We start from the raw sequence: 12,423 nt of genomic DNA on the forward strand, positions 1-12,423 counted from the left end.
TGTAGCTTTGTGCCTTTTTTCTGGAACTCACTTGGTAGCCCAGGCTGGCCTCGAACTCACAGAGATCTGCCTGGCTCTGCCTCCTGAGTGCTGGGATTAAAGGAGTGTGCCACCACCGCCCGGCTCCAGTTTTTACTTTTTAAAATGACTAACTCGTTGAATTTTCCATACTCTCTTGTTGAATGTGGTCAGTGGGGATCTGTCACTATGGGGCAGAACAGTGTAGCTCCATGGCTTTATTTCTGACATTATCTAAAAATAGATCACCTATGTTTGCATCTGTTCAGCCAGGATGCTTGCTGGCTATATGTTCTTGCATAAGGAATAACCAGTTTTTCTCACTTCTCTAATGGATAATATAATCAAAAGTGTCATTTAGGTCACAGAATGTTTTTTTTTCTCTAAAATGAAACCAAACTCTAAATGGAAACATTTTAAGGATTTTTCATCAGTCAGTTTTCGTCATTGAAAGACGAGAGATTTAATTCAAAGGGAAAAGTGCACAGCTCACCATTTCCAACAGTTCTCACCCCAGGACTGAAAATCTATACAGAGGAAGAATAAAGTCAACCACATGGACTTGGGCTAAGATTAGACTTATTGACGTCAGCATGGTTTTCAAGCCATGCATATGGATGAGTGCCGAAGCAGAACAGAGTGAATAGCTGGTGTGTCTGTGTGTTTACACATACACAGTGATTTTTTTTTAAACTCTGTCAACTAAGGATGATTGGAAGCAATGAAAACTCCCATCAGCTGGACCTGGTAGCATATGCTTGTAATCCTAGTTACCTGGGAAGGAAGGAGAAGTGCAAGCTCAAAACCAGTCTCAGCAACTTAATTGTACCCTATTATAAAATAAAATAAAATAAAATAAAATAAAATAAAATAAAATAAAATAAAATAAAATAAAATAAAATAAAATAAAATAAAATAAGAGGGCTCTGGGAAAAGCTTCATGGTAGATTGATGAGCCCACCAGGAACCAACAGATAGTTCCCAACCCGTGCATATAGACAACCCTGGCGGAGCTCAGTGGGTCACAAAACAAAACAAGAAGACATGAATGTGGGACATGGGCTGGGGGTTGTGACAGGGGTAGGAGGGAGATGGAAGGTGGCAGATGTGGAAGTCCTCAGACTGCATTGCATACATGTATCAGACTGTCAAATCAACTAAAAAAATAAGCCTACAAGTAGAGCATTTCCTAAAGAGTCCTAAGACCCTAGGTTAAATTCCCATCATCACAAAATAAAAAAGTATTAAAGAGGAAATCATAGTGAGAGTCTAGCATAACGGGCACCTATATTTTAGTTTCCAATAATTCCCAAGTGAATAGGATTTTCAGATTGCAAAATTTCAGTGGATGCCAGATTGCAAAAATGGAGCAAGGAAAGTCTAAGGTGGAAAAATGATTACGCATGATAGGAACATGTCAAAGGAACAGAATCTGAAAGTTCATAAAAGCTACATCTGGCCTGAACCAGCAATGTGACCACCAAATTGTAAAGATGCATGAGACCCCATTGAAACAGACAGACAAATGGGGAGATTAAATAGAGAAAATAATGCACCTTCTTACAGTGGAAGACCAACTAATAGATTCAGAATGGGACTTGTAGACAACTACTATGTATCAACCATCAATAACAATAGATTCAACCAAAACCCATCAATGAATGCAAAAACCAGTGTGTAACATCTTGGAAATGGGCGGAATATGTACACAGCCTTCAAGGGTCTTTCTGCATGATACTTACTAAGTACAGAGACAAGTTACAGAATAATACAGAGATAATTATTAATTACAAGGAAACATGTGACCCAAGACTAGTGGTTTAAATTAACATGACCAATATAAAAACAAATGGATATGTCAGCCCTTCTATAATGGATCAAGAAAGATACATATTTCCTTCTGTGGACTTCTTGACCCAGATGCATGACCTACGTGTGTTTATAAGAAACAGAGAAAGACAAAGTGAGGGACATCCTATGAAAGATCTTGTATGTATTCTTTAAACATAATTTGGTCTGAGCCATAGAGAACTCCAAGAAAACAAAGTCTTCTAAAGATAGCAGGGACAATGCACGTATTGAACTCACAGAGGCTGTGGCAGCATGCTCAGGGCCTGCATGGGTTTGGGCCTGATGGGGTTCCAGTGCTGAGAGTAGCAATGGACACAAACCCACATGCTTCACCTAGAAGCTATCTCTAATGGATAACCACTCACAAATGAAAAAATTAGTTTTCTCTAATGGAGTCTCTCTGGGTACAAAAACCACTCTAACGGCCAGGTCCCATGCCCAGCAGTAGACGGCTAACACAAAACAAACTCAGCGATATTTTTAAGAGGTTTTTCCTTTTTATTCTTTTTTCTTACTACAGGTCTTTTGCTTATATTATGGTTTCTGATTTTGTGGTTTCAGGAGATCTCTGTGTGTGCCAATGTGTGTGTGTGTGTGTGTGTGTGTGTGTGTGTGTGTGTGTGTGTGTCCGCATGTGTTTCTTGTGCTTTTTCTTTATCTCTTTCTTTGTTTTTCTGTTAACTTTTTCTTTGTTTTTGTTCCATTTAAATTTGTTTGTTTTTATCTTATTTTATTACTTTTTTCTTTTCCTTCCTTCCTCCCTTCCTTTCTTCCTCTCTTCCTTCCTTCCTTCCTTTCTTAAATGCCTGTTTGGGTGGGGAGGACCTGGGAGGAGTTGAGGGAGGGGGACCCATAATCAGAATATATTATATGAAAAAATGATCTTTTAATAATTAAAAAATTAAAACCAAATAAAAAATTTTTAATTAAAAAAAAAATAAAACAAAACACAATTTGGTCTGTGAGAGTAGACTTTAAGTATTCTCACCCAAAGGAAAAATAAAGATCATTATGCAAGAAAATATTTTGGTATGAAAGACAAAATTAAAGAATTATTCTAAGGTCAAGAAAACTCAAGAAATACAAAAACTGAAATTCACGGCAAGTGTGTTGGTTAATTCTGTCAATTCAACACTCCCAGAGATTACCTGAGGCAGGAAGATCCACCCTACATGTGGGAGGCACCATTCTAACCTACTGACTGGGGTTGTGGCACCATTCTATTGACTGGGGTCCTGTCCTGAATTAAAAGGAGAAAGTGAGTTGACAGCAACAGTCATCTCTGTTTCCTGACTGTGGATGCCATGTGACTCGTGGCCTCAACCACCTGCTGCCGCCGCCATGCCTTCCTCACTATGATTTCCGGTGACCTTACACAGCAAGGCAAAGCAAGCACTTACTTAAGTTTCTTTTGTGTTACATTTTGTCAAAGCAATAAGAAAAGTAACTAGTAGCACAGGGGATTTTCTTTCTCTGTAAGGAACATTGTAGAAAGCAGTAACAAAATGTGAATCAATTCTGGAGGTGACAGTGCTGTGCCATTGTTCATTTCCTGGTGGAGATTACCATTTTGTATCTATGTAAGAATTTATTTTAATTCTAAAAAACAAAAAAAAAGTGGTGGTAGTTGGGGGCGGGGGTGGGGGTGGGGTAGGGTGGGGGGAGCTTGTAAGATGGTTCAGCAGGGAAAGGTGCTTGCTACCAGGCCTAGCAATCTGTGTTCAATTCCCGAGAAACCCTGCATGGGGGAAGGAGAGAACCACCTCCTGAAAGTTGTTCTCTGACATCCACACATGCACTATGGCACACATGTGCATGCATGCATGAACACACTCACAGACACACAAATACATATAAAAAATACTGACGCATTTATGAGACTGATGCTCTGTCAATTGCATGAAGGAGGCGCCGTATACCTGCTTAAGCGAAGACGAACAAACGGAACCAGCAAAGGAGGAAGTAAATAGATGCTGCTATTGAGGTAAAGAACGCAGACATTTGTGCCTGTGAGCCTGAAATTACAGTAAAAATACAAGGAAAACAAATCAAAACAAACAAAAATTGTCCTCCAGTCTTTAAAGAAAAGAGAAAAAGAACACTCCATCATGTTGATTCATAGGCCATTCCGCCCCTTCCACTGGTCTCAGAACATTGTCTTTCCTATAAAAATAAACAGTGGTGACTCCTGCTCTGTGAACTAAGCAGACCGGCTGGGGAGGGAAGACCCTGCTTGGCTTTCAACCCCACCTGATTAGTAATGACAGACGGATACATGCAGAGCAGACAAAGGCAGAGGAGGAGGGTCTGCATCAAACCCTCCGAGGCTCCGGGGTTTCTGACTGCTCTCAGGTTTCCAAGTCAGAACACTCTTGAGATGAACATGTGTTTATGAATTCTGGGAACGAAGGGGCTGAGAGCACTTTCTCTACACCTACAGAATCACATTTGATGGCTTGAACAGAAAGTGATTTCAACCACACAATTGTTGCAGGGTTTTATCACCACCGGTTACAAGCCCTAACCAACAGTAGATTGAGCTCAGTCCTCCAATTCATAAAGCTTCAAGATATCACTCTATCTATCTATCTATCTATCTATCTATCTATCACCTATCTAAAGATAGATATAAAAATATAAAAAAATTATGTATTTGAGATATAGATAGATACACATACAAGAGAGAGAGAGAGAGAGAGAGAGAGAGAGAGAGAGAGAGAGAGAGAGAATAAGCAAAGCTTCAAAGTGAGCTTGCCGGGCTCTCCATTCTGCAGCTTTCTTGTGCTTTTCTCTCAATGGATAATTCAGCCACAAGAGGTGTTCAAAGACCTTACCAAACACACTACATGTGGTAGTGGCAAATGGGATAACAGGGAGGTGGCCTAATGTTGGCTGGAGTGCAGAAAAATGGCTTGTACCCTGTCTGGCACACCCCTGAGGCATTTCTGAGGCTAATATTGATCTTATGTGAGTTTTCAACTTTGGCCCTTTCTTACATAACTACATCAGACTTGGGTAGAATTTGATTAAGTCTAAACTCTAGATCACAGAGGAACGTGTTCCGGTTGTGAAGATCCTGCCTCCATCAGCTAACCCACACTTTGGGCACTATGAAGATTCTTCTAAAGATTTCCAACTGCTGGAAATAACAAGAGTACTGTTCCTCCAAGAATCTTGGGAATGTTAAGGTTTGGATCTTACATTATCTTTACCAGACAACTCAAAAAACTAGCTCAGAGGCAGAAAACTGAAACCACTGGGGAAGTTAGGGTTTCATGAGAGGACTCTAAGATATATAGAGAATTGTACTGTAGCCTCCTAATGAGAGGAAGCTTATATGCAATTCAAGGAAGAGCCAAGAGTAGACAAAGTCCCAGGAGGTTCGGAGGTGGAGGAGTAGGGAAGACAAAACACACAGACAAACAACAACAACAACAAAACAATCAGAAGCCACCACTGCACAAGGCAGGAGCCTGTTGTGTCTCTGAGGCAGATGTGAGCAGCGAGGATGGCAATGTATCCATGCACACCCCGGCCAACTGAGCAGCGAGGATGGCAATGTATCCATGCACACCCCGGCCAACTGAGCAGCGAGGATGGCAATGTATCCATGCACACCCCGGCCAACACATGGTGCTGGCAGATAGCAAGTGCTCCTGCCACATGTGCTGGGAGGGCATTTAACGCAAGGAGCCCAACACACCCAGCTCCAGTTTCCTCACCAGGCCTCGGCAGCACAAGGGCAAGGGTTCCACTGGGGACTGTCTGTCACTCGGGCAGTCTGAGAAGAGACAGGAGCTGACAGCTCTGTCCCTGAGCAGCTCGAATGGGACCCATTCAACACCATGAAAAACTGCATCGAGGATGGCAGTTCCCTCACAGTCATGGTAACCAATGCCCTGATACCCTGCAGCTGGCAGGGCACATCACATCTACACAGAGGCACGGTTCCTGATAATATCGCCACATCTTCTAAAGCCACTGTGCCTGGGTGCTCACACAGCAACTCCTTAGTACAGATAATCTTCCATTCTCTTTTACACTATCGCCCGTCCTTTTACAAGTCTAAGTGGATGTGTGCACACATAGTTTGGTGGCTTTTTATTTCCTGACAGCATTGATTTCATGTCAATCCAATGGTTGTAAAAGGTGATGCTGGGAGAAGAGGGTAAATCTGGCTGTGTGTGGCTGAGGATGCTGCTCTGGTTTCAGAAACAGACTCTAGGCAGAGAACAGTGCAGACTCACCCTGCAGTACGGATGAGGTTGCACCTCTCTCTGGATTGAATATCAGCAGCAGCCTCTTGAAAGAACTAAAGTTTCAAGGCAGTGAGGTTCTGCTACTGGCTTACTCACTGCCTTGATAATGGGAGATTTAGGGTAGGAAAGCAGGAAGCTTAACTCTTCCCATGAACACACACACACACACACACACACACACACACACACACACACACACCCGCCATCAGACTCACCCCGACACAGACAAGGTGAACCAGAGAACATATCTGCAGTCATGAGAATCACTGTATCATGTCAGGAGGGATTAGAACTCAGTGGAGAAGGGCACACTGTGTCAGTTGTGATTATGTATGTGGCGGCTCGCTATCTGGATCTCCCTCCTTTATGTCTCAACCCTGGGGCATGATTAATATTTTACATACTGTCCAAAGTGGGAGTGTGACTTCCCAGAAACCATCCTGAACATTTCACACGCAGATCACCCTCTGCCAAGAGAAAATCCTGCACAGCTGGAGATTTCTCACTCGCAAACTTAAGAGCAATGAAAGTCCAGGACTTGGAGAAACTGGCTGTCCCACCGATGCCTTGGCAACACGAGCTGTACTTATCTTTTTGAACAATAGTCTCAGAAAATATATTCACTTTCAAAAGCTATGGTAATGCGTTTGAGCTCTGCTGCCCAAGCAAGCTGCTCTTAGGGAAAAATCCACTACTCTCGGCTGCAAAGTCCAAAGAACAAGGTTTAACTCTAAGTTCAGAACTCTTTTGAGGGTCAAATGCCGTGTACCAATATTAATAGTATCCTTAAGACAAAATCAAGTATCCTCCAAAGACATAAGTGACCACATGGCTCTTATTCTCAGCCTTAACTCAGGCTCTTTGTTTACCCAGGAAGATTCAATTATTTATTTTTTTTATTAATTTTAATCTCCAGAGGACATAAACTTACCCAGAAGGAAACAACACTACACAATGCTTAATTGGTTCATGTAAAACTGGAACATTGAGAATTCTGCTCTTCATCTACTCTGTACTTTGATCCCCCAGGAGAAGCCTGTGGTCACAGGCCCATAGGTGATGGAAACTTCACTTATGGCATAACATAAAAATGCCCGGGAAATACAGATGCTGTGCAAAGATGTCTGGGACAGCAAACTCCTCAGGTATTTCTGCTAGTTTACTGGCTTCCTTGTTTGGTGATTATGGCAATAGACATGGCCACGGATGGGCTTCCTGTGGCATCTAGCAGGTCACCTTGGAATCTCATATTAACTTTTTCTCTAGAAGGGGATTGAACAATTTAGTTCCCAGAAATGCTCATTAAATGAGAAATCTGAATGATCCAAAACAGCACCCAAAGGGAGTTGAGTCTTTCAAATTTGGCAACAAGAGCCCATGCAATGGGGTGAAAGGCAATAGGCTTCCTTTCTGCATCCTAGAACTCTACCGTGCGCTACTCTAACGCCAAAGCACTGTACGGAGCTACGGAGAGATCTACCAGGGACAATCTTCAAGCCTGCTACACAGTGACTGGACATGAGCAGATGGGTGAGATGGGAGAGGATACCAACATCAACTTGGACCTGCATGTCTCCAGGCAATCAAGTCGTACCACAGACCTCAGGCGAACAGCCAAGAGGGGAGTGTGAAAGAATGCAAACTGTGTAGAAGTTGCACTGTGCTGTGAGCACTGAGGAAAAGAGAATGACTCTGGGGCTGACAGACTCGACCCGATACTACAGAGTCCCAGTTCGTCCAACCAGGGGCTGCTCATCTGTTTCTAACTAGCATACAAACCCGCCGATGGTTGTCTTGCACAGAGCTAGAACAGAGGCATAGCAAACGCATGTAGGTCCCCGTGGAAAGAGCCAAATTGTGAACATGCCCCCTCCAAACCCTGCCTCTCCTTGCTGAACAAAACTTCACACCAAGGCAATCAACACCCTATCAGGTTACACACCACCACCAGCAAAGCATACTGCTGCCCAGCCATCCCCACACGAGGCACCCCTAACCCCAGCCCCTAAACATCCCTCTGCGAGTCAGGCAAAGGTAGATGGCAGGCAGCCTCTTCAGACACCAGCCAGCGTTCACATACCTCAATAATCCTGTCGTGAATTTGCAGGCCTCCTTCCTTGGCTGCCGGCCCACTGTCGACTATTTTGGATACAAAGATTCCTTCACTGGAGGATCCATCTTGATTGTCCTTTGGGTTAAGAAAACACAGGCATGAATGCTAGGCATGGAAGCTGGCATGAAAAAAATAAATAAATAAAAAATGAACTTTGTGCTCTGCGACCCCAGCTTGTCAGACGGGGCGTTAAGGGTAAAAGCTGTTTGTTTCCCTTCATTTCTGTTTTAAACTGAAACTGGCTCATAATGCATTGTAAAAATATTCCAAACTGGAGCCAAAGTCAGAGGATGGGAGGAGTGTGCCATCTTCGAGCAGGCACCCTCTTTCTCCGCGAGGCTTCTATTTCAGCACGTGCATTCCGTCCAAAACAGTTCAACACATCACCTTCCTCAACACGAGTCTGGGCCTCTTCATGTACATAAGCAGGATCACACCAAGCCCACTCTTTAGCCCCGGCTGTTTTTATCTTTCTTTTCATTTCCATTTATTTCCCTTTCCTCCCCACTTTCTATTCCATCCTTCCTCCTTCCATCCTTCCTGTCTCCTCCATCCTCCAGTCCCTTCCTTTCTTCTCTCCCCACCTTCCCTCCTTCTTTCTTTTCTCTCTTCCCCTTCCTCCACACCTCTTTCCTTCCCTGCTTTGGGAGCAACTAAGCCCCACTTGCCAGCACTGCCCTGTTTCCCCAGACTGGGCAGGACACTAGCTTGGGAAGGATGGGCCATGTTCGCAGCTCCTGCCATCAGACAAGGTGGTGTGATAACCCCTCTGATTTAGCATTCCGAAACATCTTCGCTCACAGGCACCTAAGGTTAGCAATGTGAACCACTGGTCAAATTTATACAAGGGACAAACACTGCTGACTGGCCCTCTAGAGACGACCCTGAGATTTCACTAGACACTTGTTACCTACGTAAAGAATTGCTACAGGAGTCACTATGTCACAATCTAATTATGAAATGAGGTACTTACAAATAAAGACGAAGTGCTCAGCTCACTTCTCAAAGTCCCTCTTTTCCCTAACTAAAAATGGATCCTATTGCTCGTTCTGGCCCCAGCTTGTTCATGAACTTCTTTCTACAAAGCACTGTGACAAGTCCTTTCCAAGTGTTTAGAAAGTTCTAGTGATTAACAGATGGGTTTTTAAATAACATGGCACACGCATGTGCTGTTTCCAAACAAAGGCATCTGATAATATACTTGATCCTACCCAAAAGGCCAATAAAAAAAGATGACTTGAAAAGCAAGCAGAGTACTCTAGAGAACTCGAAGCCAGCGCCATGCTCAATTCCTTCCCATAATGCCAGAAGATCTATTTTAATAATGCTCTCTGTGTAAGTGTATAAAAATGCCATGGCCCAAAACAACTATGAGAATATAACATTTTCCTCTTCAAACAGGAAAGAGAGATGGGGAGAAGGGAGTAGAGGTGAATACAGAGTGGGAGGGGGAGAGAGGGAGACTATTCTAAAGAGCACTAACTAAGGCCGAGAGAATGCACTCCACAGCTTCTTTTCCCCTCCCGATAACTTTCTTTCCCTCCCTCCCTCCCACTCTCTCTGACTTTTACTCTCCATCTCTGTTTCTTTTTCTTATTCTTTTTTTCTTTTTTTGGTTTTTCAAGACAGGGTTTCTCTGTGTAGCTTTGGAGTCTGTCCTGGAACTTGCTCTGTAGACCAGGCTGGCCTCGAACTCACAGAGATCTACCTGCCTCTGCCTTCCAAGTGCTGGGATTAAAGGCATGTGCCACCACACCAGACTCCATCTCTGTTTCTATGCCCCTTGTATCTCTTTCTCTGCCTTTTCTCTCTCTCTCTAACTTTATCTCCACCTCTCTCTCCACACCACACACAGACAGACACACACACACACACACACACACACACACACACACACACACACACACACACACACACACATTCTTACTCTGTCTGTTCCTTGGTCTCTCTCTCTCTCTCTTGCTATATATGCCAGAACAAAGCAAAAACACCAAGTTAACATGAGCTTTAAGTGTTCATCCATTCTCTATCCCTGCATGTCATAGACCTATCTCTAAGTGCCTTCTGAGTTCCACCAATGCTTTCTTAGAAGATGGGTCAGCATTGGCATGGGTGCTGCATGAGGTTAGTTCTCTTCACCAGGCATCACTGCCTACCATCTCAGCACCCAGCTCACACTAACCCTTCGCCCGCTAAAAAGCTACAAGTATCCTTTCTCTCTCAGCAGCCTCAGTCATGCCTGCATCCCAATCCAGCTTCCTACATGAGCATCACAAATGCCCGCACAACGATGCATGAGGGTTTCTATTTCCCAAGGACTTATGAGGCAGCAGGCACCTCACGATAACCACAGCAGCAAGAGCTACTGTCGCCTCTCCCACAAGAGGAAAGCCTGAATTCAGAAAGGCTAAATGCACACAGCTGAAAAGCAGCATTAGTTCACAGAGGCTAGAAGATCTTCAAAGGCAATCCTCTTTCCCAGTGAGAAAAACAGGGATGCAGAGGTCCAACATCTCATCCACATGACATTCTAATGAAGGTAGCTGAAGCGTCTCAGTGGACAGCCAAAGGTTTATAAGCCAGCTGGATTTCCCACAGAGGAGATGTGGATACATCTTGTAAGAAAAGGGCATACCTTTGTTTACCCACTTTACATTCATGACCAGAGAAGAGACAGGTTGGGAACTGGGCTTTGGTTTGCTTTGAAAAATACTATGCTGTATCTAAATGATTATTATAAAGGGATGCAAGAAAGTTTAAGCAAAAAGTCTGATAGGAACAAGCAAGACCCAACACAAGAATTAGTTTAGGACAGTGGGGAAGGGTAAGGCCAGGATGCAGAAAATACAAAGAAGAGGCTGTGGTGATATTTCAGCTTGGGAAGGCAGTTGCCTTACAAGCATGAGGACCTGAGTTTAATACCCTAGGACCCCTGAAAACACACACACACACACACACACACACACACACACACACACACACACACACACACACAGCACAAAAATGAAATGAAAGAAAACCAGTGGGAGCCTATTTCTGACGGCCAGATTTTCCCTTTGGGTATCTGTCTTCTCTCTGTCTGTCTGGCTCCTTCCCTAACATACTCCAAGTAGAATTTATTTATCAAGGCGAATTAATGTACCATGGGATTTGTATTATTGTCTTGAATCAAAAAAATAAAAATTAAAAAAAAGGTTGCTTTCATCCCAGGAGTATCCAGATATAAAATGCACTTGCCCAAGGCCTAGGTGACAGGACACACCTGACCAGTTAATACTTCTTAGGGGACATAGAATTGATAAATAAGTGATGTGGTTTGGCTGACAACACCGTATATAGCCTTGTACGATGACAGTCCTGATGTTAGAGTCTCTGGGTGGGCTATTTCACAGCCCAAACAAGGAGCTCACAGGAATTCCTTAAGAAACACACTAACCATTTACACTGCTTTCAACTTCAAGACCTGATCATGTATTCGCCTGGTTGCTCAGCTCTGGCTCACCTGAAGCTCACAATGTAGACCAGGCTGGCCTCAAACTCAGAGATCCGCCTGACTCTGCCTGCCAAGTGCTGGGATTACAGACATGTGCCACTGTGCCTGGAATTCAGCTCAGCTTTTCCTGTGTACCAGAGATCTGCCAGACCCCCCAGTGCAGTGCAGACTACATTTAGATTTTGATAAGTTTTTTTTTCTGCTCATCGGGAAACTTACAACCAACACTACAGTAAACATCCATGTGGAAGAAAACTTCCCTCTGATTTCTGCTGTTTGGGATGTCTGGTTTATATTTGTGTGTACTTATGCGTAAGAGTGCTCTGGCTCGTGTGTGTGTGTGTGTGTGTGTGTGTGTGTGTGTGTGTACAAGGCCAGAGGAGAGCATCGATCGTCTTCCTCTATCGCTTTCCACATTTTAAAAACATGATTACATTTTTATTTTATATGGATGTGAATGTGGAGGTCAGGGGACCGCTTGTGGGAGTCAGGTCTCTCCATCAGGTAGGTCCTAGGGACCAAACTCAGGTCACCAGGCTCAGCAGCAAACACGTTTACTCGTTGGGCTATCTCACCAGCAGCTCCAAATCTCATTTTCTTTTCTGTCTATTTTTTTTTTTTTTGAGACAGTCTCTCTGAACCTGAGCTTGCCATTTGAGCCAAGCTGTTTGTCCTGGACAGACAGAACC

At 43.6% G+C, this 12,423-nt stretch overlaps 1 protein-coding gene across 1 annotated transcript in view; it reads right to left on the bottom strand.

The window, feature by feature from the left end:
• The window catches only part of Pdzrn3 (PDZ domain containing ring finger 3), a 244,153-nt gene that overhangs the window by 213,280 nt on the left and 18,450 nt on the right, over positions 1-12,423 (bottom strand). The window contains exon 3 of the mRNA XM_052719998.1: positions 8,209-8,316. Within this exon, the coding sequence (XP_052575958.1) occupies positions 8,209-8,316 (108 nt within the window). The remainder of the gene's footprint in view (positions 1-8,208; positions 8,317-12,423) is intronic.

This window comes from Peromyscus californicus, unplaced genomic scaffold (assembly GCF_007827085.1).
Source record: "Peromyscus californicus insignis strain IS unplaced genomic scaffold, ASM782708v3 Scaffold_6__1_contigs__length_162567912, whole genome shotgun sequence".
In the NCBI taxonomy this organism is placed as follows: domain Eukaryota; kingdom Metazoa; phylum Chordata; class Mammalia; order Rodentia; family Cricetidae; genus Peromyscus; species Peromyscus californicus.